General features: G+C 48.3%; 2 protein-coding genes and 1 long non-coding RNA gene across 4 annotated transcripts; 1 reads left to right on the top strand and 2 right to left on the bottom strand.

Annotated features, from left to right (window-relative positions):
- The first annotated feature begins 10,143 nt into the window (after positions 1-10,143).
- On the top strand, positions 10,144-13,044 carry LOC103171030. Its single transcript, XR_003762011.2, has 2 exons — positions 10,144-10,459; positions 12,063-13,044. It is a non-coding gene; the product is annotated as an uncharacterized LOC103171030 (long non-coding RNA).
- A 1,621-nt stretch (positions 13,045-14,665) lies between these two features.
- On the bottom strand, positions 14,666-17,157 carry HOXD8 (homeobox D8). Of its 2 annotated transcripts, none has more exons than XM_029072047.2 (2): positions 16,547-17,157; positions 14,666-16,151 (listed from the first exon to the last, which is right to left on the bottom strand). In XM_029072047.2, exons 1-2 carry the CDS (start codon positions 17,094-17,096, stop codon positions 15,859-15,861), a joined length of 843 nt encoding a protein of 280 aa, XP_028927880.1. In that variant the 5' UTR covers positions 17,097-17,157; the 3' UTR covers positions 14,666-15,858. The 2 variants fall into 2 exon arrangements, with proteins under 2 accessions (XP_028927880.1, XP_001515131.3); XM_001515081.6 differs by having other exon boundaries at positions 14,666-16,154; positions 16,547-17,155.
- A 5,631-nt stretch (positions 17,158-22,788) lies between these two features.
- On the bottom strand, positions 22,789-25,292 carry HOXD9 (homeobox D9). Its single transcript, XM_029071612.2, has 2 exons — positions 24,137-25,292; positions 22,789-23,776 (listed from the first exon to the last, which is right to left on the bottom strand). The coding sequence occupies exons 1-2, from the start codon at positions 24,897-24,899 to the stop codon at positions 23,535-23,537; spliced, it is 1,005 nt and encodes a 334-aa protein (XP_028927445.1). The 5' UTR covers positions 24,900-25,292; the 3' UTR covers positions 22,789-23,534.
- Between the last annotated feature and the right edge of the window lie 555 nt (positions 25,293-25,847).

The raw sequence follows: 25,847 nt of genomic DNA, 5'->3' as shown, positions 1-25,847 counted from the left end.
CAACTGTTCTATCGAATTTAAATAGTTCAAAATATCCAGGATGCTCGAGAGGTCATATTCATATCAATTCCCAGGCCTTTTCAAATAGCACCTTTTCAAAGCAGCCTGTTTAAGTTGGGTGTTTGTGCTTCAAATTTGCTATTTGGAAAGGGACCGTGGGCATTTCTTATGGTTCTTTCGCTGAGTGCGCTGTGAGTATCACCAACCCCTTTATTTGAATCTCTTTCTAGCTTTAGAGAAATTAAAATGAATAATAAAGAAGAGACATGAGATGCACTTCATGAGTGCGTTAAAGCTTCTTTCCCGGAAAATATGTGGTTTTGAGTTCGAAGAGCCCATGGGGGAAGGGGAAAAGGATGATTTACTGAAGAGGGGGAGGGAAGTGATTGAAACTAGCACATTTGCTGAACTATTGCTCAGGACGGAGTTGGCAAGAGATGAAGGTCGCCCCATGCATGGGGTTTATATGATTTGCTTAGATCTGAAAGGGAAGCGTTTGCAAGTGACCAAACTGCTTAAAACAGCAAGGATCTAGGGTTTGTAAAGTGAGAAAGTGGTTAAACAGCCCCAACGAAATCGCTGAGAACTAAAGCTCTAAGGACGGTTATAAAACAATAAAACATCCCCAGTGTGAAGAGGACAGGGTGTGAGGAAGCAAATGAGAATTTCAGGGATTTTAAGCACAGGAAGTCAAATGTCCTTTTTCGTCCCTTCTCCGTGCCACTGGGCGCTCGATTCCTAATCAGCTGGGAGCCAAAACTAGGCGCAGAGACCTTAGAAGGGATTCTGCCAACAGTTCGACCTGCCCACTTACCATTGCATAGCTCAGAAAGGAGGAAAAAGACCGTCTTCTATGGAAAGCCAAATTTCAATCCAGACTGGGTTCGCGCTGGGCCCAATTTTTGACCCAAAGGAGAATACTGAATTCTCCTCTGGGGGGTGGAGGGAAAGCCACAACCGAGAAATGAAGATGCCCTCCAGTCCCTGAGAAAGTGCTAAAGGAGACGCATGTGGATGGTTTCCTATTTGTGGAAACGTGTTTTATTTATTGCATGTAAATCAGTTGAATAAGTCGAATGTTGGGTGAACCTTATGTGAACACATGTATATGTGCATATATCCCCCGAAGAACCTAACGACCTGATGTAAATTTAATGTGACTCAGGTTTCAGTAGGCATGCTGGTATCAAGTTTATGAAAAGATAAGATTCATTCGAAAAATACATGATGGCATTTTTTTTCCCCTTTCCAACATTAAATTTCTCAATTCGACTACAGAGCTGCCTTTCATCGGGCAAAAAAAATATATTGAGTTCTCTTTATCCGACAGAACTAGCCCTTTTCTCTCGTGATGCTGATATTTACTTAGTATGCTTTTATGCTCTTGTATTACTTTTAAAAAATAAGTGCGCCAGAGTCTGAAATTTCAGGTTCCATTCTTTATGAGTCGCTGAATGAAATTCAGAGTTTTAAAGATCTACTTGAGAAGTAGACTTCGCCTCCTCCCTCCTTCACCCTCCCGCCACCCCCCCCCCCCAAAAAAAACCCTTTCAACTAACCAATGAATACAAAGAAAACAGTCATTTGCTTTAAGTGTGGCTTTTCACGGCAAGGATAATGAGTCTTTTTCAAGCCTGCGGGTTTGGGTGATGGTGTTTTCCTGGATCGATCGAGGCCTTTACCATGGCTTGCAGCCAAGGGTGCCGAAGAGAAAGCTCGGGGTCTCCCGTTCACCCAGACACGCACGCGCGGTGTGAATGCGGGGTGAAGGTTTCTTCGAAAGAGCAGAGGGGGAAGGTTGAGGAAGAGGCAGCTTCCATTCATCATGCAAATGGAACATGCGCAGAGCAGCGAGCGAGGGAGATTAAAGATCTACGTCCACCATCATATTATCTTTTTTCCGATCAAATAGTGGGCCTAAAAAGTAGGCTTGGTGGAAGGGAATTTCCAAAGGAAGGCTACCGTTCACATTCTTATTTCCACGTTCGGGGCAGAAAACTTTAGTTACTGACTGTGGGGTACAGGGGCACCCCTACAGATCCATGGCTAGTCACCTCGGGACTGCAAAGCAGCAAAGGGAGGCAGGCTGGGCTGCCTTGGATGAAGTCACACAAGGAGCGCTGACGTCCATGATGCAGCCTGATACTGCAAGACGGTTCCCCCACTTGGAGATTAGGCACAGAGGGCCAAAGCGGGGCAGGAAGCTGAAACAGAAGGTGTTTTGTTGTTGTTGTTGGTTTTCCCCAGGAGAACTAGTTTAATTTCATGTAAGATGAAATCTAGCCTGTCCCAGACTCCTGCCAGTATTCATTCTCGTGAGCCCACTTCCGAGCCTTGGGATTCTGGGCCAAGTATGAGTGGCCTTCTGCCAAAAAAAAAGTCAAACTTCTCTTAAGGGATCTGTCTGCATTCTTAGGGAGAGTAAAATAGGAGTGGGTTTAAATGGGGTGGTATTTAGTCGGCGGAGGCCCACTGAAGAAGGTGTCAATAGTGGCTAACTCACACAGATGCAGTTTGAAAGGTGGTGAAGGTGGGCACTGCCAGAGGGGAGGGTCCTAGGACAGGTCATCGAATAAGAAAGGAGCCTCTTCCATCTCCTCACAGCCTAGCTTGGCCCCTTCTGAGAAAGACCCAGTCCAGTCGAGAAATATGTGACCTTGGGCTGTGTGACCTTGTGGAAATCACTTAACTTTTCTGCACCTCAGTTACCTCATCAGTAAAATGGAGATTAAGATTGTAAGCCCTTGTGGGACTTGGACTGTATCCAACCTGATTATCTTGTATCTACCCCAGTGCTAAGTACAGTGCCTGGCATCCAATAAGCACTTAACACATGCCATTTAAAAAAAAGTAGGGAACCAGAGAAAGCAAGAAAATTATCCATTCCTTCTTTAATAATATTTGTTAAACACTTATTATGTGCCGGGCACTGTACATGGACTGTCCTACATTGGGCCTTACAGTCTTAACCTCCATTTTACATATGAGATAACTGAGGCCCAGAGAAGTTAAGTGACTTGCCCAAGGTCACACATCAGAAAAGTGATGGAGTTGGGCTTAGAACCCAGGCCCTCTGACTCCCAGACCCACACTCCTTCCACTAGCCCATGCTGCTTCAATTTGGACAACAAGGGACAGCCTTTGAGTGTGCACAACTTAGTGGCCTTTTCAGGCACCCGTACCCACAGGTGAACTTCACCATCAGAGACATCTTTAAGTACAAAGGACAATGAGAGCAATGGCTTGAACTCCCTCATGTTGCCAGACTACAAGTCTCTGGGAATATTAGACAAGCAGAAAGGGGAATTGGTCCCATGTGAGCAATGGGTTCCTCTTGATCACAGAAGCCAAACTCATTGATGATAAATCTATGAAGAAATGGGGGCTAGTGTCCCCATAACTTCCCAGCTGTGAGGGCAAACTCGTTGTTTCTCCTACAACATTTTAACTGGGCTTCCATCTTGAGGGCTCATTTTTTTTTAAATTGTGAGGGTGGGGTAGAAATGGGGGCAACTTCTAGGGAGAAGATCAAGGGATGGGGCTCAGGCATAGCAGACAAGAGGTTTCAAAGAGCTAGAGGACCCCAAAGATGTGATTTTTGATCTTTTAAACCTGTTGGGAAACAGGATTGTTTGTTCTTATGAGTTTGTCAGAGAACTGGAACCAACAAAGCTAAGAACCTAGCCCAAAAGCTGAGGGTGAGAACAGTGGCTCTGTCTCTCCAACTGAAAATCCATGTGAGCACTTGTGGATTTGGCACCTCTGGCTCCCACCTTCCTTTGTTTCAGAGCTCCTGAGTAGAATCGATTAGACTGTAAGCCCATCAATGGGCAGGGATTTTCTCTATCTGTTGCCGAATTGTACATTCCAAACTCTTAGTACAGTGTTCTGCACGTAGTAAGCACTCAATAAATACTATTGAATGAATAAGAAACTAAAATCATTTTTCTGACCCATCTTGATCTTCGAAGCCTGCTTGTCACTTCCAAATCCAATCCCACTTGCTATTACCAAGCTCTGTTCCCTTTTAACTTCTCTTGGTCCCTTCTGCAGGAAAATAAACTTCTCTTGGACTCTTGCCTGTAGGATCCCATGTGGTCTAGTTCCTCTCAGTGAATGCAAACTGAAAGACTAGAACAGTGCTCTGCATATAGTAAGTGCTCAATATATGCCTTGGACTGTTATAAGATGGAAGACAATCCAGGGATAAAGCTTCTCTTGGACTCTTGCCTGTAGGATCCCATGTGGTCTAGTTCCTCTCAGTGAATGCAAACTGAAAGACTAGAACAGTGCTCTGCATATAGTAAGTGCTCAATATATACCTTGGACTGTTATAAGATGGAAGACAATCCAGGGACCTAGGCATCAAAGTCCTCCCATGGGAAGTAAGGAAGAAGAAAATGATAGGGTTCTGATGTGAGAGAGAAAGAGACGAGGAAATAACATAAAAGAGATAGCATAGGGACAGGTGGCCTGGAATTCCAGTTCAGCTGCCTCTGAATAGGGAGGAGATCTTGAGTAAAGAGATGAGCATTTGTAGAATCAGTTTCATGGCAGGCCTACTGCCCTTCCTGCTATTTCTTCCCCTGAACCTGGGAGTGGGGAGGGCAGGAGAAGACAACCCTAGGGTCTGACTGAGAAGATTACAGGAGGCTCTGAGGTGGAGATGTGAGGAGACTGGGAGGGGGAGAAGGAAGGTGATCCCTCAACACTTTCTCCTTCCAGGTTCTGGTGGCTCCTTTTACTCCAACCCCGCCAATGGCACCATTCTTGTCCTAGGTCAAGGTCGGGGTCGGGGGGGGGGCGGGGAGGGCATTGGGCCCATGGTGCCCTGGGCTTTCTATCTGGTGACCAGATTTGATGTCAACCTTACGTCAGACTGGGAGACAGGAGAGAGGTAGAGCAGGTGATGGGAAAGGCAGTGAGGAAAGGAAGTGGAAAACTACTAAGGGAAACAGAGTATGTAGCCCAGTTGGGATAGGATAGGTGAACGACCAAGAAGCCTGATCTCAGGGTAGGGGGTTGGGAGAGGTGGATAGCGTAGTAGCATGCAAGACCGAGTTGAAGGGGCCAGAGAGAAGAGAAAATGTTGTGGGGAAAGAGACAAGAACCCAAGAGGTGCAAGAAACTGGTAAATCGGAAGAACGGAGAGTCTAAGGAAGGCAGAGTCTGGGAGAGAGGCTCAAGGTTAAGGAGTGCAGGGCCCCACAGGAGCCACAGTTCACAGGCATGGGCCAATGGTGGCCTGATGATAAGACATTCCTGATATCCCTGGGCTGGAGAGGGTCTGGTCCAGTCCTTTGCCTCGAATCAGATCTGTTCCTTTTTAAAGACCTCTGGGGATGGAATGCTCTTCAGAAACGGGATCTGGGGTTTATTCTTTTTGGTTCGCTTCCTTTTTGTCGGTTAATAAGTAGATTCGGATTTGTGCCAGAGGTCGCTGCAGTAAGGGCCTCTCCTCCCAGGGCTCCTTCGCTCAGCTAAGAGCGCCCCCTAAAGGAAGGTGGGGGAAGGAGCGTCTAGAGCCGGCCGAAGGCAGGACTGTCAGAGACACTGGAATTCTCTTTTTCCAGTGCAGCAAGAAAGCCCTAGTCTCATCCCTACCCGCACCTACCACCACGGGGATCTAGGGTAAGGACAGGGCAGTGAATTTGCATTCACTAATTCTGGGCGAGGGGAGGGAAGGGGAGGAACTTTCCTCTCCAGCCCCCACTGGCTAACAGACACCAGAATAAATAGGAGAAGCTAATTCTTGCGGAGCGCCCTCCCAGCGGCTCCCAGCGGCTCCCAGCGGCTCCCAGCAGCGAGCTTGCCCGAGCCTGGCCTTTCTTACCTCTCCCTCGCCTTTTTTGCGATGCACTTGCCGCAGCTTGGGCGTGGATCACGTGGGCCGCCCCTCCTCCCCCGCCCCCTCCCCCGGCAGCACCGCCTCGTCCCCCGCGTCGACTCCCGCTCTCGCCCAGGGCAGGCCTGGGGCCGCCAGAGCACGCGGGAGACTTGTCCTACAGCGCCTTCTACTGGACGAGAGGCCGGACGGCCCCCAAATAAAATAATAATAATAATAATAATAATAATTTTAAAATAAATAAAGAAATGAAAAGATGATGATGCAGATCCGGAAAGCAGAGGCCTGTGGCTTTCTCATGCGGAACATCCCTCCTCTGACTTGGCACCGAATATGTTATAGCTTTGTTGTTTGGAAAATCTCCTTGCTGGGCTAAAAAGGGTAGGGAGGAGTCAGGAACACTTGCGTGAGTTTAGACTGTGAGCCCGTTGTTGGGCAGGGATTGTGTCTATCTGTTGCCGAATTGTACATTCCAAGCGCTTAGTACAGTGCTCTGTACATAGTAAGCGCTCAATAAATACGATTGAATGAATGAGTCCACAATGAGTTAAGACACTCCAGGAAATTCCTCCATCTATACATCTCTCTATATCTACCTATCTATCATCTATCTGTCATCTCGCTGGCTGCTTACCTATTCGCCCACCTTTATGTACTTATGAAGCTAATTATACATTGTTTATTATCTTTATCTATTTATGTTTCTTTATTCACCTAGCTTTGTAGGAATTGGTTACTATGGAGCAGCCAGACCTCCTCTCTTTTCTACCCCCTGCCCCCCAACCTCCCGGGCCTCGAGCATTCTGCAACGTGCTCCACTGGTGTTTTAGGGTCTGCAAATGTTCAACCGGGTGGGATTTGTCTAATGTTACGTGGTTTGAACAGCCGCCAGGAGGAAACACTTTTTCCCAAAGCATATGAATCAGACAGAATACTCTAGTAAAGTTTCGAACCGCCAAATGCTTTCCCAACACCTGGAAAGAAGATTCGGTTTCCTTTGGCACAATGCCCCTTTTGCTTCCAAAAAAGAGTTATACAAGTGAAATAGATGGAAAAATGAGTGCATGAAAATAATATGCCCTTTTTCTTAGAGGGCTGAAATATTTCAACGCAGACTAACATTAAGGAAATATGAAAAACAAGCCATCTTTTAAAAGCACCAAAAAAATCCGATTTAACCATCTTTTCCTACTCTCCCCTCCCCCTGTCCCCCATCTGGCATTCCCTGGGCTAGTGTTGAAGGCTGGGTGTAACTGCACATGCGCCTGGAGCTCCAGGCCCCCTCAGTTCAGCGCACTACAGGCAATGCACTGCGGTGTGTTGCAGTGTGTTGCACTGTATTACACTGCAGTGCTGGTGCACACACACACACACACACACCACACACACACACACACACACACCCCCTTCGTGGAGATTACAGAACTGAAATTGTGTATCTCTCGTCCCTGTACGCCACGAAACCTACTTTCCTTTCCTAAAACCATTTCAAAAAAATAGATAAAACTCGATGTTCCTCTTTTACCAGAAAGACCAGTGTTCCCATCATGAAGCTAGTGTTTGTTTACAACATGTTCTCTCATTAGACAAGTAAGCAGACGTCTAGCAAGATGGGAACACCCCTATGAGGATTAAACACTCCTCTCTTCTGTAAACCGAGCCCAAACGACTCCTCGCCTCACAGTGCTCCCCATTTTCCCCTTCTCCTGGAAGATCCCCTATTTTAAACTAGACTCAAATTGGAGCTCGGACCTTTATGACGCTTCTGCTCCCTTAACTTCCTGTTCCTTCTCCCCTCCCCTCCTCCTCGCCCCCCCCAAACTCTGCCATCAGCCTTCCCTGCCGCACTGCAGCAGAGCCGTAAATACCTTTAACAGCTGCCTGCCAACCAACGGGTGAAATACTGTCTTTGTTCGGATTTTCCCTGGTTTAGAGGCTCAGAAAGCAGAGCCAAAGGGAAATATATTTCTTTGGAGACGACCTGATTGGAAAATGCACCGGACTTTGGATTCCCAGGGCTTGAAAGCCATTTTAATAGAGGACTTTTTTTTCCTATTCCACACTGCTGGCAACTCTGCCATCCAGCTACTCCCTGATCCCTCAGACAATTCCAGGGCTCAAATTCATCCCATTTGGAGACCTATATATAGATATAGTTTTGGGGCCAGGAATAGGGAGCTTACTCATAAAGGCGACTATGTGCTCCTTTAGATTCCAAACACTGTTGATTTCATTTCAATTGAGTTTAGAAGATCTAGCAAGGGCCAACGGTACTTTCGGCTGCCGCAAAGCCAGTAAATGTGTTTCTTGTTGTCTAGACAAGCTTGGTCAAAGCACTTTTTTCGAGTTATTTATTTCCAATGGAATTGGCCATTTAGTTCTAATCATTTTTTTAAGTATCGAGGAACTTTCCATTAATTAAAAATCCACCACAACTGGAATGGATTCATGACATCATCTTCAGCTATGCGAAACCAAATCCTATCCTCTGAGATCTGAACCGACACTCTTGAAAACAAGATTCAGAGTAAATGGACAAAAGCAACAAATGGACGTGAAAATACCGGCAATTATAGGGGTTGCTGTGCTCCTCTTAGTGCTTTTTCACTCCCTAAAAATGTGGAAAGAAAGGCCGCTGCGTGACCTGCTGAAACCAATGAATAGTCTAAAACCCCAATATTACTGCTCTCTGCAGACCGGATCAAGAGACCTCTAAAATAGAGAAGAGATTAAATACAATCGAAGTTCTTAGCGTTTCCTAGTATTGCTAAACGGAGAGATTTAGTTCACCTAAAATATCTCAATTCCAAATGACAATCCAACCTCCCTTTGAAAACAAATAAGCTCTCAGTCAGAGCTGCAATAAGCAAGTTCAGAGAAAAGCGTCGATCGTTACTCAGAGATCTTTAAGTGGAATAATGCTAACAGATACCTCTGGAGACGTAATGGTAAACGTGAGCAGGAATTTTTATCGATTGAAAAATATACTCTGCCTTCAATGCACCCCTAATCTAATGTAGGATCATAGTATTCCAATAACGTCGATCATTTCAGGTTGCAGTGCAACATGGTGTTGCCGTCGAAGGAATTCGTGTTTTCAATTTGTAATTCAAATATCGCATTGAAATTGTTAGGGACGAGACTGAAATTATCATCATATTCAATAACTCCTATGTTTGTGTAAAAAAAACCACCTGCTTTTAACAGTACTCATTCTTAGTCATAAAATCGAAAAGTACATGTAGGTGATAAAAAGAAAATCTATTCTAGGACTCCAGGAAAATTAGAAACACACCAGATGTTTATTACCAAGGTGTTTTTGGATTGTCTATTGGCCATCTTTCGGGAAATTGAAACTAAATGAATAGTTTTTAGGCCGAAAACCCTACCAAAGCCGCGTAAGCAAAGGCCACGTCCGAGTGTAATGGCTGGCTATATATAACGAAACTCGTAAAGAAGCGGGAAGTCGTCAAGGATTATTTTATTCCATTTGAAAAATCACCGGCGAATGATTAAATCCCAAATCGCTAAAAGGGGACGGGTCAGTCCTCAATTCCAGCCCAGCCGTCTCTTCGGTGTCGCTGGAGTTTCCAAGCTAATAACCTCCCCCCACAGCCCAAACCTTCTGCAGAAAACACCTGTTAACCTTCCAGGAACGCGACTGCGGCTCTATAGCGACCGACCAACCTCAAGATCATGGCAGCATCCTTCAACCAGCCCCCAGCCCTTTTCATTGCCAAATAATGTCTCCTCTCTCCCTCTTCCTTGGACCCGAGCTAGAACTCCGGCCTCCTCTTTTCCCAGCCCAGAGACCCCTGCCCCTCAAATCCATCCCACCCCACCACCCCTCCCCTCCATCCCCCAATCACCCACACACATTCTGGGCCTCCCGCCTGGAAGAAAGTTGGAGAAAAACGAGGACGAAGGGAAAGAAGGGAAGGAGGAGGAAGAGGAGAAAAATGAGGAGAAAGGAAGGAGAGATGAGGAGGGGAGAAGGAGGAGAACGAAGAGGAGGAGGAGGGAGAGGGAGAGAAGGCGGGTGAGGATGGGGAGAGGAAGAGTCTCTCGGACAGGTGGATGGGATACGGGACCGCCTTGCCTTGTGCCCCTTTTTTTTGGACATTTTTCAGTCATTCACTTCCCTGGAAAGAGCCGCAAGCGAAGAGGGGGCCGAGGGTAGGGGGAGACCCGTGGACGTGGGGGGAGATGGAGAGGGATAGACGGAAATCGGAAATCAAAAGCAAAAGAGAATAAAGTCAACCTTACCCGCTGGCTGTGGAGGAGGAGGAGGAGGAGGAGGAGGAGAAGGAGGAGGAGGCAAGGATACGCCCGGGCGCTCGCCGTAATCCATTAGGCTCTGGGCTAAAGGCAATCCCAGGAGCGGACACCAAATCAAAGAAAAATCAAAAGCAAAAGGGGAGAACAGGTAGGGGTGGGGGCTGGGGCTGCGGCGGGACCGGCACCAGGACCGGGACCGGCACCGGGACCGGGACCCCCAGGGCTGGACCCGGACCCGGAGCCGGTCCCGGAGCCCGAGCGCTCTGGGAGCCCCGGACGCCGCGGACCCGGTAAGGCGCATCCCAGCGACTGGAATATACCTCTGCGGAGACAAAGGTTAGAAAAAGAAGGGGTGAGGCTCTCGGAAGGCAGAATGCAGGGGGAAATTCGCCAGGGAAATCAGGAAAAGGCCATGGAGTCGAGCAGAGCCTGCACATGACCAGCCGCAGCCAATGACGAGCGCAAATAGGTCATAAAAAGGTCTATTACCAAGTTGTAAATTTTCTTCAAACAAAAAGGAATTTACTGCAATTCCTTGCGGATTTTGCACATACAGCTCACAAGCGCCATGTTTTTTCCTCTCTCTCCCTCTCTCTCTCTCCCTTCCTCTCTATCCCCTCCCTCTTCCTCTTTTCCTGCGCTCTGTCCCTCCCTTTCTATGAATTTATATCTTTTGCCCTAGCCCAAGAGCCGGAATCTAGTAGGGTAGCATTTTGTCAGCTGCACAGTTAACGGTTTGAACTCAGTCTATTGCCGAGAGGTGGGCAAAAATGATCCCCCACCCCCGCGGGGGCCAAAGGAAGAATACGAAGAGAGGACTTTCCTTTCCTTTTCCTATCTGAGCTCCCTGCCACCCTAAATCCTCTGCTCCGGAATGCGGCCCTCCCGGGACCTCGGCTCCGCGATAGCCAATGAAACCCGCCCCCGGCTCCCGCCCCACTCCCACCCCCACCCCCTACCCCCACCGAGGAATACTGCTCCTCTTGGTTTGAATTTCCCTTTAGTTTTCTCAGGGTTCATGTGGCACAGAAGTTATCTTGCGGCCAAGTTACAGGAAATGATTTTCCTGCGTTTTGCAAACTCTGAAGTAGGCTAGGTTGAGCGCCCACTACCGAAATCCACTCCCTGTTCATCTAAGGAAAACTTCCAAAGAAATAATGCCCCTTAAAACGTCTGACGTTTTCAGATACGCAGGTATCGCTGACTCGTCTCTTCATTTAGGTGCTGCCACATTACTAAGCATTAGCCTCTTTCTGACTGAGATTTCGTCAAATGCCTTCGACTTTCTCCGCTCCAGTTAACACATAAGCTAAAATGATCCGATCCAGAAAGGCCTTGATTTCTATTCTTTACTGTTTAAAGACCGAACAATTGCAAAAGAAAAAAGAGGGGAACTTCTGAAATGACATTTTGAGAAAATTAGACTATTAGCCCTTTGGAAGCAGGTTAAAGTGATTGATACCCGTTTCCGTCAATGACGAAATTCAGGCCTGCTTGTTTCTAACAGTTCATTTATGTAACTTTAAAGGAGAGAGAGAGCAAAGGGGGGAAGTGAGAGAGAAAGAAGAGACTAATATTGGATCTCTTCAACTCCCACCCTCGTCTGTCTGTCTCCTGTCTCCCTTCTTCTTTGTAAATCCAGTAATGATATCCTTTTATCTACAGATACACTTAGATCCATGTTCTTAAATTGTAGGACCGCTTTTCCATTCATTTCTCTCTGGCATCTCTTCAAAATACCTCTACATACCCGTCCAGTCGCTGAAATGACTCTCTTGCGAGTACCCCTATCGCATTCGGCTACAAAATCTCTGAGAAAATTCGAACTGCTAATTCCGAGTGACTATATGGGTGGTTTTCGTTATTGTGGACAACCTCTGACCCATTAAAAATGTTGTTGTTGTTGTTTTTCTCCCTTTCCCTCCTAATGTGCCCGGAGGACTAGGAGGACTTTCAACGCTTTCAGAAATCAGCCCCAGATGCCGAGCCCGCAACACCTCTGCACATTTGAGAAAGATTTCCTTTCGCCCAAACTAACAAGATGTACACGGCCTTTTAGGCTAAAAACCTGTCGCCACCGGTCAGTGCCCGGTGGAGCTGAGTTACGGATGTTGAGCATTTATGGATTTTCTGAAAAATGATCGCAGATGCCACTTGGCCTACATTCTCCGCCCTCAACTGCGCGATTTTTCTCTCCCCCCACCCAATAAACCGTCTCTGGCTTCTTATATCCCATCTGCACCTCTCTATGGGCGGAGGATGGGGTGATTGCCCGCGTCGAGAAGGACGGCCTGGTGAGCGGGGAGTAGGGAGAAGGGAGAGGAGAGACAAGAGAGAGGAGAGGAGGGAAGTGGTGGTAAATCCTGGACTCGCAACGGCCTTCCAAAATGGCTGATCCGTACTCGCATTCCCCGGAGCAGCCCTGAATTCCGGCCTTTTCCTCCCCTTCTCCTCCCCTGATCTTCACTGCGACCTCCGGCTTCACATCGAAGCGGTTCCTCGGCCGGGTGTGACCAGATCGTCCACTCTGTTTAATAACGGGTAACAATTACAAGAAAAGATTCCCAAATTCTCAGAGGAGGGCGGGGTGTCCAGGATCTGAGGAAGACCCCACCTTTCTCTGCGCCGGGCGTTTTCCAGGGCGTTATGCAAATTTCTGCAGCAGAATGTTTGCTGGGTGGTTTTGCCGCAGCGCTCTGATGTTTACAGGTTTTAACCAATTAGGTTGGGCATCATGTATGTCTAGCACATGCCTGTCTGGGAAAAAAAAAGATCACGTAGGTGGGTATCCAGAATGCATATAGAACATCCGCATTACCAGAAACAGTCTTATCCGTGTCTGTTTGTGGGTATAAGCACATACACAAAATACATGAATTCTTACTAACGACGAAATAAATTATCTCACTTTTCTTTATTTATATCAGTGAATCGAGTTCCATTTTAGGCCTACCTATTTATCGCTGCACCCATGTAACATGTATTTATTTATATTCACATTTTAATACGCGAATTTGCAATTACCCTCACATTTATAATCTGAACGTTTATAACTGTAAAGCACCGGGTTAAGCAAGAAAATTCCTGCCTCATCAATTTTTTAAAGGTCAGATTTATATTAGACTAGCTATAGGAGTTGAAACAGACTTCACGAGTTCGTCGTGGGCCGGGAATGTGTCTGTTTATTGTTATATTGTACTCTCCTAAGTGCTTAGTACGGTGCTTTGCACACAGTAAGCACTCAATAAATACGATCGAATGAAGGAATGCGCAAGGGGACAGAATAAAAACGGATTATATATGAAATGGGGATCATAAATGTAATTAACTACGTCTTGTCGAGTTGTTCCATCCCCTCTGTGTGTTTCTTAGATAAAGCCCAGACACACATACTCACCTAGACTCACAACTGATCTTGTTTCCATTTTAAAGTAGCTTTTCTTTGCGGAGGGGCTCTGCTTTAAGGACTGCTGTTCAGGCTGGAGTACTAAGGTGGCATCACTCACCGCGACCTAATGAGTCGTTGGCATAAAACACCATTTTCAGGGTAGTCTGCTGTCGAGGGCCTACCTACTAAACTAGACTGGGAAAGAACTCGATCGGTTCAATCCACCAGCAAATGTTTTTTGCAAGAGGTGTGGATTCATCCTACAGGGCAAAAATCTAGCCTGTTCCTACGAAAAGAAATGTGTACAAATCCAACTCCCACACGCGCACGCGTGCGCGTATGCATAGACATACACCCACTGAGCCCGCAGCCGGCTCTTTGTATTGCACGTTTCTGAAACCAAAGCGCGACCATGACTTAAACTTGCCTTCTCAGGGGCCTGGGTCAACAAGCGCCGTAGCCTCTATTCTGACGGGGATGTCCAGGTTCTCCTCGCCTGCCTGTGGCCAATTTAAACTCTTTCCTCGGCCGGTACATTTTGCATTTCTGAAATAAAGGGGCTCCAACGTGTCCCTAATCCCACACGACTGATGCTAGCCCCACGAGGACTCAAAATCAGCTGCCAGAGTGAGGTAACCTTAAAAAGAGAAAGCGATAGACTTGCTCTCAATTGTGCTTCTCTTCCCCCCACCGCCCCCCAAGAGTATTTCATTGGCTTTGGAGAGATGTTAATCATGTTGGCTGGCGCTGGGGGCTTTTTTTTTCCCTTTTTCATCCTAAGGATGCACCTGCCAGAACCACTCAGGTTGGGCAGGAACCCGAAACCCTCTTCAGAACACGAGACGAATTCCCATTGGCACCAGAGTTAACAACAGGGACCGCACAACTGAGGCGAGAGTCACAATCGCTTGCGATCCGTGTTCTGTTGGGAAGGGAAAAGCTTTCATAATACTCGGGAAATCTTATTTATCGTTCAAAGAACCACCGAAACCCCCTCACACAGCTTTCTCCTGGAATAGACCCCCGGATCTGAATGTATCTGCGGGCGCTCTCACAATCGCCCTTCCTTGCCAAATGGAAGGGCCAAAATGAACTTCGCCTTGCCGGCAGCTGAGATCCTGCAGAAGGGCCTTCGTGGCGAATCAGACACATGCTTTAATGAAAGACATCCACTTTTTTATTAAAGGGAGAGATATTCAACTAGTAGTTGTTTACACTGAATTCAGACGATAGCTCACAGTGTTCATTTCCAATAGGCATTGCCATGGTTTTCATGGATTAACAGCACGAAGACGTACCGAACGACTCAGTGAACCCGCAGTTTAAGTTGGCTCAAAATGATCTCGACAACAGAGTGCAGATATAAGAGATGAATGTGGCATCTATTAAACCCAGAGGAAAATAACAACTGAGGCGGTGTATAAATACCCAGCGACTTTAGGCAATAACAACAGCAGTTTAAACTGAAAGTAAGTGGGAAGTTCAGGAACAATGTTTGGATGGTGCGATCGGCCGGAGGGGAGAGTAATGATTGAGAACGGCATCAGTTCGCTTTTCAAGTATTCATTCATTTAATTTCCTCAAAGTTATTTCACTCGCAAGGACTATAGAAAAAGATTAAATTTCAATTTCGACATCGTCATGAGACTTCTGCCACTAGTGCATTTCCATAAATTTAAGTGGATTCGATCTTCCGAGGCTAGAGAATGCACTCTTGGTTTAATGTGTGCTTTAAAGATACTGGGCCCCAAATTTCCCCGAGATATTCCATATATTAAAATGCAGAAAGATTTTTTTTAGGAGTAAACAAATGGCATAGGAAACGATTCATTAAAAAAGCTCTAAGAAAACATAAATAATACATTTTCATTTTACTCTAATCAATATCAGTAATATAAAGTAAATCTTTTCGTCGACATGTTTTCAAAAACTCTTAGATTTCTTTTAATTTACTCACCACAAGGATAAAGTTTAAAATGGTTCAAGTGCACTTGGTTTGATTAATAAAGCATTTTTGTTCAATTAAAGACTCTTATCATTAGGAAGTTTATGTTGTTGAGGGAAATCACCAACTCAAACATTAAAAATTACCTTTTAAAAAAGTATTGCTACAAAGTCAGTATCAAATTTCCGTGTAAAGAAGACATGGCGTTTCTCTATTGTGCCTGTAAAATTAAAAAAAAAATACCCCAAACACCTCACAAAGCACAGAAACGTCAAGAGCAGCGACATTAAGGTAGCTTGAAAAACAGGCAGAGTCCTTTACAACACAGAAAACAGGTGGCGTTCCTCTGCTTAGGTCGATCATTATTTTTAACAGTCTATGGCAAATTTGGAAAGGCAAAACTTAATTTGTCTGGCCTTCAGGTCTGTCTTCATCCAGATCCTGAGCTTCCTTTTTGGCCTCCCCTTCCTTTCCCTCCTGTCTGGAAGCGGGGAATTTGTCCTTGTTGTTCTCTTTTTTCCATTTCATTCTCCTGTTCTGAAACCATATCTTTACCTGCCTCTCGGTGAGTCCTAGGGCGTGAGAAACCTCAATCCTTCTCTTCCTGGTCAGATAAGGGTTAAAAAGGAATTCCTTTTCCAGCTCTAGTGTTTGGAAACGACTGTATGTTTGTCGTCCTCTCCTCCTACCGGGAGCTGCTGATTAAAACAAAGAGAAAAAAATGTATATATTTTTAAAGCATAGAATGTATCGGTGCTAGTGCACGTTGATAGTGAAAGATCTATGTCCTTTATGTGCGTGAAATAGAGAGAGAGAGAGAGAGAGAGAGCTTTTTATCTATATATCTTTAATAGGTGTATGTAGGCAGTGCGGGAGAGCCTGCAGTTAGTCTGGTAGCAGCATCTCTACCCTGTTTCTGCTACTTTTAAAAATACTATATTACTTTATGATCAAGAGCCATAGCAGTTACGACAAGGAAAGGAGGAAGGGGGAGGGGGGAGAGAAGAAAAGGAGTTTCAAGCTCAAACGTGAGAGGGAAGCAAATTCTTTCCTTTCTCTCTCTCTCTCTCTTTTTAAACTGCATCCCAACCTTGCGGTCTCATCCAGGGAAACATTTGAGAAGGAGACGAGCTCTGATTTAAGTGGTCTGGGTCTTCGCCAATATTACCACTGGACGATTTACAGTCAGGATATTGTACCAGCTCGGCCTCTCGCTGGGTCGTAAAAATCGGCTGTCTCTGTAAGTTATCGTATCCGTAAAATTTAGCGGGCTCCCCGTGACAGGCAATCCCGCTGCAGGGGGGAGGATGCGGAGGGGGAGGCTGGTAGGCAGAGGCCGGGCTCCCTCCGGAGGGGTGGTAATAGTCCTGGCTGCCTCCGCCGCCCGCGGGCCCTGGGTGCGGATGCTGCGGCTGCTGCTGCTGCTGCTGCGGCGGCGGCTGCTGCGGCTGCTGGAAGCCCGCGGCGCTGTTGCTATAGAGCTGCAGGGCGGCGGCGTGGCGGCCGCTGACATCGGGTGCAAAGTGACAGTCGTAGTAAGTGGGATTGATGGCCTCGCCCGCCGCCGCCGCCGCCGCCGCCGCCGCCGCCGCCGCCGCCTTGTACTTGGAGTACAGCGGGTTGACGAAGTACGAGCTCATCGGGGCGGGCGGCGCGCGGCCGGGAGGCGGGAGCGAGCGACGGGAGCGCGGAGCGGCCGCGGCTGCTCCGTCGGGGCCGCGCGGGGGGCTCCGGGGCGCGCGCCGCTCGCTCTTGGGGCGCCCCCCCCCGCCGCCGCCGCCGCTCCACCGCGCGCGCGCTCGGCCCCCCGCACCCCCGCGCGCCGCCCGGCCGCGCTCTGCCCCGCGCGCCGCCCGGCCGGCCTCTCCCCTCGCGCGCGCCGCCCGCCGCTGCGCTGGACTCGGCGGCGACCTGCCCCCGCCGCCTCCACTCTTTCCTACTAGGCGCGAGGCGGCCTCGCTTTCACCAGGAAAAAAAAAAAAACCAGGATCCAGCGCGGGGGTGGAATCTTTGGCTTCGGTTGACATTTACCCGCTCCCGAGGCAAAAGCAGAAAGCGAAAAAAAAAAAAAAAAACTTTCAGTACAACCCCTCCCTCACGTAACCCCCCCCTCCGCCCCCTCCCACGGCCAACGCCGCCGCACCGGGGCACTCTGGCAACGCATTTTTGCACAACGCCACTGAGCGGCGAGGCAGAGAGATGGGCGCGAGATAACCGCGCGGAGGGATCCCACGCTCTCGCGCCGGGGCCGCCCGGACTGGCCGGACGTGTCACGCCCGTCCCAGAAGGAGACACCTCCGCCGGCCTTAAAGGGGGCTCAAAGAGCGGCCCTGCCCAGGGCCTATTTTATCCCTTCCCAGTGCGGTGGAAAGGACCGGTCCCAGAGACAGAGAAAGGGTAAAGGCGAAGCCTTAGACTTGGGAAAGGAGAGGGAACGACTGGAGGGAGGGATGGATAAAAGAAACGGTGAAAGAAATGGCAAATAAACGCCTTTTACGTGCCCCCCGTCTCTTCCCTTGACCGTGTTTTGAGACCCACGGCCGCGTGTCTTCACAAGCACATGCTCGTGGTGTATCCACATGGCGGATTTAGGCCCACGCTTCGGCCTGAAAACCTAAGGTCGGGGCCGACGAAATACACCAAAGTCCCCCAAAATCCTGGGTGGGGGGGTGGGGAGGGGATCGCCGGGAATTTGACTCTTTTTTTTTTTTCCCAAGGCGAGCGGGTCGTTGGGAAATGAAATGTACATTTACCCTTGACGCATTGCATGCATGGCTGAGACTCGGGTTAATTGATACTTAATGGAAATCATGCCTATGAATATACTTTCCATCATTTCACCCTTCATAGACGTCCCTGCCGAAGCGAAGCAGAATATATTTTTTTTTTAAAAAAAAAGGAAGGAAGAAAGAGAGAGAGAAAGAAAGAAAGAAAAATGTGTGGGTGAGCATTAGCATTGCTTGAGGATGGAATAGAAAATAAGCAAGAAATGTTCTGAGGAGAAGAGGAAAGGGACTCACATTCCAGCTCGTTTTGCATTCCCCCGGGTTCGGAACATGCTGCTCAAGTGCAGGGCTGTGACATGACCAACCTTTGTTTCGGGGTTGGAGCTGATCCTTGGGGCTCCCGCTCAGTCCCTCGATATAAAGAGCGCTTGGCGACCGCGGCCTGGGGACAAAGGGGATTAGGATCCCGAGTTTAGGATCCCAGGTCCCCCCAACTCCCTGAAGCCTGGAAGGCGACTCCTATTCGGCGTGAAGATTTACCGATGGGCTAAAGCCCTCGAAACGGAGTCAAAACGTGTCTAGCGACGGGGTGGATTTCTCGGTTTTCAATATATTCTTTTGCAGAATGGGGGAAGAAAAGAAAGCTGGTTTATGGAAGAGGCGGTAAGGAGAGACAGGCGGCCCATGTGGTAAACTGGGTGTGAATCCGCAAAAATATTTATGAGTCCAGAGAGCGGACTCCAAAGCCTTTTCGCAGTACACTCACCCACCTCTTTTTTCCTTCTCCACGTCCCCCCACCCCTTATATGCAATAAACGTTTACTTTCCCTCCCTCTCTCCATCGGTTTGTTTAGGTTACGAAGCAAAATTTCCTGCGTACTACAAATTTATGTTGTGAGAACTTCAAGCTGACCGGCCTTTTGAACGGCAATTCCAGCTCGCAAAACACCAGAGAAGAGTCTCTAGTTTAACCTAAAACATATTCAGGCATCTTTCAAAACTCAAGAATAATTATAAATATGGGCTGAAATCGCAACACACAATTCCATGCTTCGGGTCATTTATTGCCAACGACACGGCCCTCCTTGATGTGGCAATCCAGATTCGAAGTATGTCTTACTTTCCGCATGATTCCTGAAAATAGGTCGCTTAAAATTTTGCAAACAAAGAAAATACATTCAAGGTTAAAATGCAACTGTTAAAATTAAACAATTGAAATCCTCTAGGACTATTTAAATTGTGGATGCAGGGAACCTTGGTAAATTTTCCAACAGCAAATTAGATTGCGCTTTTTGGACCTTTTTGGTAAATAAGAATTTTTGGAAGTGATTTTATTTACCAATATCGGGTGGGGAAAAGAAGCCGATTTCATTTCGTGTCTGGGTATTCCGATCCCGGAAATAATGTTTCACAAATGGTCGCTAGCTAAAACACGCCTTTAATTTGAATGTATCAGAAACAATTCGATATTTACTAGTTGACGGGGGTTTTCCTTTCCTTTTTTTGGTTGTCGCTGTTTTGATAAAATCCCAAATATGAGGTTTCGATTTTCAGGAAAAGGGGAAGCAGGCAATTAACACCTAATTTTTTATTTTGCTGTTTCGCTGAAAACAAAAGAATCCAACCGAAAAGCACCATCGTAAAACAAATCCCATCTTCTAAAATATACCAGGCAGCGTGCTAAACTAGAATCGAAAGAACATAACAAATACTGAGAGACGATGCTCAAGTACTTTTCGCCGTTTTACAGCTTCCAGTAATGAAAGACCCTAAAACTGTAGGATTAATTTCTCCATAACCAGGCCCAATTATACGTTATAAAGTAATATTTCCGAGGACAACTCACCGAGAGAAAGAGTTAGCGTCTCATATTACTCTATTTTCGTGGTAATTTAAAATACCATGTTCTATGAAAAAGGTCTATAATGCTAACATGTTTTTCCTTATTTACATTAGACCTAATATTAATCTACCATGGCGATGTTCCAACCACCAGATTTTCCAACTTTTCTTCAAAAGCAAATGGTAGAAGCTTCTATTTCTCTCAAGTAAGGTGGTAAGCAGAATAACTTATTTCGTTTATTTTTGGTTAGAAAGATCAAGATTGAGAATTTAAAAATAGGTTTGTGAATACTTTTAATAAAAATGCTCCTCAATCGGAAACCCGAGCGCTGAGTTCAGAAAATGGAGCAACAGCGCTCTCTAGTGGAGAAATCGAACGCCTCACTCATCAGGCCGCGTTCAATTTACTCCAATTTCTCCTTCCCTAATTTGAACCCTGTTCGCTTTGTTTAAAGTTTGTTCGTCTAATGACATTAGCTGCCGATCGTCCCTTTGATGAGCAATAAGTAAAGTTAACCAAACAGAGAATCCGAAATGAAGTGGGGTTATTTATTAGAGTGAGATTTCAGGAGTTGTTTACCCCGAAGCTTTGACGTATTCGTTCTAGTCCCCGATAGGTTTTAATTCAATTACAATAAAGTGTTTATTTTTAGCACAGGAATATGACGGGAATAATTTTTCTTCCAAGACCCAGGAACTTCAAGTGCTACCTGCAACAGACTCCCCCCACCCCCTCCCCAAAAGGGCAACAGAATTAAACTTGAATTCAGCGTACTTTATTTTCTTCTTTTAGAATATCGACCTCGGGGTACTCAACAGATAAGGAATATTTGTAAATGGAATGATTTTTCTGCTTTCGGTCCTTTTTAACTAACGATTCTAGACAACCCGATCCAAGTTAAGAAACTTTGCCATTACGACCGATCGGTCGTGAATCCGCCCCGATCGGTAGCTGCCTCGGGGTACGACTGAATTGATCAGAAAGGCAATGGACTTTCTGAGTCTTTAAAAATGGTCTGGACCATCAAGGAAATGAAATATCGTTCCGTTTGGACTGAACTGTGGTGTTTTCTCTTGTGTCGGAAAATGTCAAGTTTTTCTTCCGTTGACGTGAATAAATTGTACTTTCTGAAAGCAAAATGCATGTCTCCTTGGCTAATATTTTAACTGAGAAGTATTCAAGTCAAGGTCTGGCTCACAGAAAAGGCTGTGAGTCCTCGCAGCCCTGCCACAGACCTCGCTGTTGGCAGAATATTGACCCCTATTGAAAAGTTCCGCTTCTAATCACACCCTGGCTGGGGCGGGAGTCCTACTAGAAAGAAATGAGGCGGCGGAACGGTTGCGATTGCATTCTTAAAAATATGTAGCCAGGGTATGATGAGCCTCATTTTAAAATTTACAATATTAGTTTCAATCTCCCAAAACACCAAACCCGCACTGGAGCGATCTTGCCCTTTCTGCAGGTTTCTTTTAGCTGCTTCAACCCGACTCCCCTCAGGCGGGTTTCTTGGCCCAACGCTGACGTATTTATATTTATTGTCTGGATTTTAAGACCTCGCTGTGTCTGGATTTTGGTTTTTCTCTGACAAACACAAACATCAAAATAAGTTGGTTTCAAAGAAGAGTGGCCCAGCCTGTCGTAAACTCATTAGGTCCAGACGTCTAGTCATCTCAATGGCTTTATTATACCTCGGCTCTTCCTGTTTTAAAAGAATTATAGGTATAGGGTTGACAATGAATGGACATGCAAGGCAACACCTTTTGCTATCCCTATGGGCCTCCCATTTTTCCTCCCTTCTCCTCCCTTTTTCAAGAAGTGAAAACATGGAGACCCCCAGAGCTCTTCTCCGTCTCTCTCCTTTCCTCCCCTTAATCTTGGAAAGAGAGAAACCGGGGGCTGAGACGGTGGGGCGAGAGGGCCATTTCCGCTGCCTGGGCCGCTCCGCATTCCAGACAAACGCCTTCCACTCCCAACTACCCCCCACCTTGTGTTGTTTTTTTTTTCTCCTTCTTCTTTACAATGAACTTCATTTTAACTAGCCGAATAAAGCCACTGGAGCTGGGGGCCAAGCACACACTCGGGGCTGGTGGAGGGGGTTCTGGGGAGACAGTGAGGTGAGGAGAGGGCAAGGGAGATATACATATACCTCTTCGCATCCTGGGAGAGGTCAAAGAAGAACTGGGGAAAAGTGTAGGACCGCGGATAGGGAAGGACTAGGTGGAGGTGGAGGTGGTGGGTAAAAGGGCAAAATAGAGGGAGGCAAGCCAATGAACTAAGCCAACGTGTCACTCCAGGAGCCATCTCAAACGTTTCTGTAAATATTTCAACGGCTCTACCGAACATTTTCCTTACTTGGGAGTGGGAGGTCGTAGATGACGGCCTCTTACACCTTGCTAGAGGGTTTAGATACCTTTGTGCGAAGGTTGAAACTCACCCCCTTACTTCGCTGTCGCCCACACCTCGCCCGCCCCAGCCCGTCTTTGTGGTCCGTTCATAAACGCGGTTCCCAGATTGCGGTCGAGGAGATCCCGACAGGCCCAGACACCCCACAGGCGGGATCCGGACTGGTCCCGGGCCCCCGTTATAAGGGGAAACCAAACTCCCACCATAAGGCCTCCCCTACTGAGAGCCCAAGGGCTCTAGAAACTCGAACCCGTTCTAGAGGTGACCGCGGTCAAGCAGGAGTGGTCTGCTTGGGGCTTGGGGCTGGGGGGCGATTTTGGGGGTGGAGGGCGAGGATGAAAGAAAGGAAGAAGCCACGCGTTGGTCACAGCCTCCCCGGTGATTTAATTTGATCAGGTCAGCCTTTATTGGTAATAACCGGCAACATTTACAACTGATCTTCAGCTAGAAAAATAAGATGGCCAGTACACAGCAGCCCACGCTCCCAAAGACGGCGTGCAGCGACCGGTAACCGGTTAGGCCCATGGCAAACCGCTTCAAGTATGAGACGACCTCTTAAAAGTGCACTGAGAAACAAAACAAGACACAAACCCCGGAGGCTCCTCTGGCCCCTGGCTGGGATTTATGGCAAACCAGCAAGATACAGAAACCAAAATCGTAAGAAGGAGGCGAATGTTTCTCTGAATAATTGGTGGCCAACCCAGTGCTGCCGTCGATGGAAGCAACCGCACTTTTAATATGCTTGCATTATTATCATCACCATGATTAAACACTTCCCCTTCACTGTGGAAAGCGGGTATCTAGACTACATCACTTTTCAGAAACAGGTCAGACATTACACATTAGAGTTTCCCAAAGCTAGCGTGCACTCACAACAGATCATTTCCAGGGGACCAAACCCATTGGGAAGGGGGAGACGGGGGAGAGGGGAGCCACTTTAGAAACACATCAGCGAGCAAATACAGAGTTCCGAAAATACCTTACAGAGACCACATTTCACTTCTACCCCCAAAAGCCCGAATCGGTGGAGAGTTTCTGGAAACCCAGAGAGCTTTTTGCTTTTTTTTTTTTAAAAAGCACATCGGGGGCACCTTCCGGGCACCTCGTTAGTCGCCTTTGCTGCCTTTCTCCTTGTTCATCTTTTTCATTTTCATTCTTCGGTTCTGGAACCAGATTTTGACCTGTCTCTCTGTGAGGTTTAAAATCCTAGCTACTTCGTAGCGCCGGTCTCGGGTGAGGTACATGTTAAAGAGGAATTCCTTTTCCAGCTCCAGAGTTTGGTATTTTGTATAGGGGCAGCGCTTTTTCCTGGTGGAACGTGCGTGGATCCAGTTTGCTGCAGGATTATCTGCAAAGAGGGAGTTGGGGAGAGAGGGGAGGGGAGGCAGGGTGGAAGAGAGGGTGGAGGTGGTGGGGAGGGGAGAAGAGAGGTCGTTAAATTAATTTAACGGAGGATGGACGGTTTTCACAACTTTGGAGGAATTATCATAAAACCCCTTAATGCCCCGGTCTGTTTACTGTACAAACTGTGTGGGGATGGTAGGTGGTTATGTGGACTCTTTTTATGGATGCTGCTAGCCTTGCCTGCGCTAGGGGTAGGCGTCTAGACGTTTTTATAGGTTAGTAAAACTATCAGTTTTGCACATTCGAGCCTTACAGGTTTGGGCAATAAATCAGGGGGCGATTTCTTTCTTTCTTTTTTACTTACTTGGGTCAAGTTGCTGCTGCGGCTGCTGCGGCTGTGGCGGCTGCTGCTGCTGCGGTTGCTGCTGCTGCTGCTGCTGCTGCTGCGGTTGCTGCTGTTGCTGCTGCTGCTGTTCTTCCTTGAGCTGGCTGCTCCGCCCGGGATGGTCGCTGCATCCGGGAGCCTCTTTTCCTCCGGCCGCCGCCGCCTTCTCCCCGGGCTCCTGCAGGAAGGAATTGCACGTGTACTCGGACACACTGATCCCCTGGGACTCCCGGGCCGAGGCGCACTCAGTCCTTTTGGAGGTGGTGGTGGAGGAGGAGGAGGAGATGGAGGAGGAGGAGATGGAGGAGGAGGAGGAGGTGGAGGAGGAGGTGGAGGAGGAGGAGGAGGAGGAGGCCGCCGGTCCTGTTTCAGGCTTAATCCCGTAGAGCCGCCCGGTGGAGGAGGAGCCGGGGCCGGAGCCGCCCGGGAGGCTCGGGAAGGGCTCGATCCAGGAGCGCACGTAGCGGGCGGGCTCGGCGGCGGCCAGGTGGGGTTGGTGCGCATAGGGATGATAGAGCCCGGGCACGGCCGGCGGGGGCTGAGCGGGCACGGCGGGCCACCCGGCGGGAAACACGGCAGACTTGGGGGCAAAGCTACAGGACGAGAAGTCGCCCCCGTCCGGGCCCGCACCTGACGGCCGGGGCGGCCCCGCCGCCACCAAGCGGCCCGCGTACACCTCCTCGCTCTCGGGGCCTAGCAGGGCGTCCACATAGTAGTTACTCAGGGCGCCGCTGGACGACATTTTGAGGCTCCCCTCTCCCTCATATAAAAGGTTACACTGCGGGCCCGGGCTGCTCCCCGCCCGCAGCGGCAGCCCAGGATTTTTGCAGGCGGCCAAGGCTCCGCCATTGGTCGCGGGCCCCACGTGATCGTATTTACCAATACCGGGAGTAAATCAATCCGCTAAACTGGGGGCTGCTGTGATTAAAAAAAAAAAAATCCAAAAAAAAAATCATCATCATCAAGAGCGCAATTAAAAATCCAGAGGGAGCGCGCCCGGCGGGCGCGGGGCTGCGGGGAGCCGGGCTGCGGGGCGGGTGGGAGGGCGCGGGTCGGATGCCCCGAGGAGGAGGAGGAGGAGGTGGGGAGGGGAGGAAGGAGGAGGAGGAGCAGGAGAAAAGGGAGGAGGAGGAAGGAAGAGGGAGAGGAGGAGGAGAAGGAAGAGAAGAAGAAGGGGGAGAAGGAGGAGGAAGGAAGAGGAAGGAAGAGGGAGAGGAGGAGGAGAAGGAAGAGAAAAAGAAGGGGGAGAAGAAGGAGGAAGGGAGAGGGAGAGGAGGAGGAGAAGGAAGAGAAGGAGAAGGGGGAGAAGGAGGAGGAAGGAAGAGGGAGAGGAGGAGGAGAAGGAAGAGAAGAAGAAGGGGGAGAAAGAGGAGGAGGGATAGGACCAGCAGGAGGAGGAGGAGGAAAAGGAGGAGGCGCGCCACGGGGACTATTTCTTCACCTCTCGGCCTTCACTCGGCCCGTGGCGAGGGACTCAGGGGTGCCGGTAGCCCCCCTCCACCCCGCCCTCCACCCACCCCTGGAGGAGAGGCTACAGAGGTGGGGGGAGAGGAGAGCCGGGGGGCTGCAGAGCTGCGGGGCTGCGGGGTTGCAGGGCTCCCCTCCCCCGGGCTCCGGACGGACCATGTGCTTGTGTTGTCTTGGAAATCAACTTCACCCGGGAAGAAGGGGTCTCCTATGCTGGCCCCAG

The sequence above is a fragment of the Ornithorhynchus anatinus genome, chromosome 9 (genome assembly GCF_004115215.2).
Source record: "Ornithorhynchus anatinus isolate Pmale09 chromosome 9, mOrnAna1.pri.v4, whole genome shotgun sequence".
In the NCBI taxonomy this organism is placed as follows: Eukaryota; Metazoa; Chordata; class Mammalia; order Monotremata; family Ornithorhynchidae; genus Ornithorhynchus; species Ornithorhynchus anatinus.
Note: the sequence above shows the minus strand (reverse complement) of the source record. Positions and strands in the feature narration are given on the sequence as shown.

What these genes read in the sequence shown, in the direction of transcription:
- HOXD8 (XM_001515081.6), bottom strand. Translation starts at nt 17,096, where the DNA reads ATGAGCTCGTACTTCGTCAACCCGCTGTACTCCAAGTACAAGGCGGCG. An exon ending in TCCCTGGATGAGACCGCAAG is followed by an intron (nt 16,155 to 16,546) that starts GTTGGGATGCAG and finishes TGTTTTAATCAG; the next exon opens with CAGCTCCCGGTAGGAGGAGA.
- HOXD9 (XM_029071612.2), bottom strand. Translation starts at nt 24,899, where the DNA reads ATGTCGTCCAGCGGCGCCCTGAGTAACTACTATGTGGACGCCCTGCTA. An exon ending in GCAGCAGCAACTTGACCCAA is followed by an intron (nt 23,777 to 24,136) that starts GTAAGTAAAAAA and finishes CCCTCTTTGCAG; the next exon opens with ATAATCCTGCAGCAAACTGG.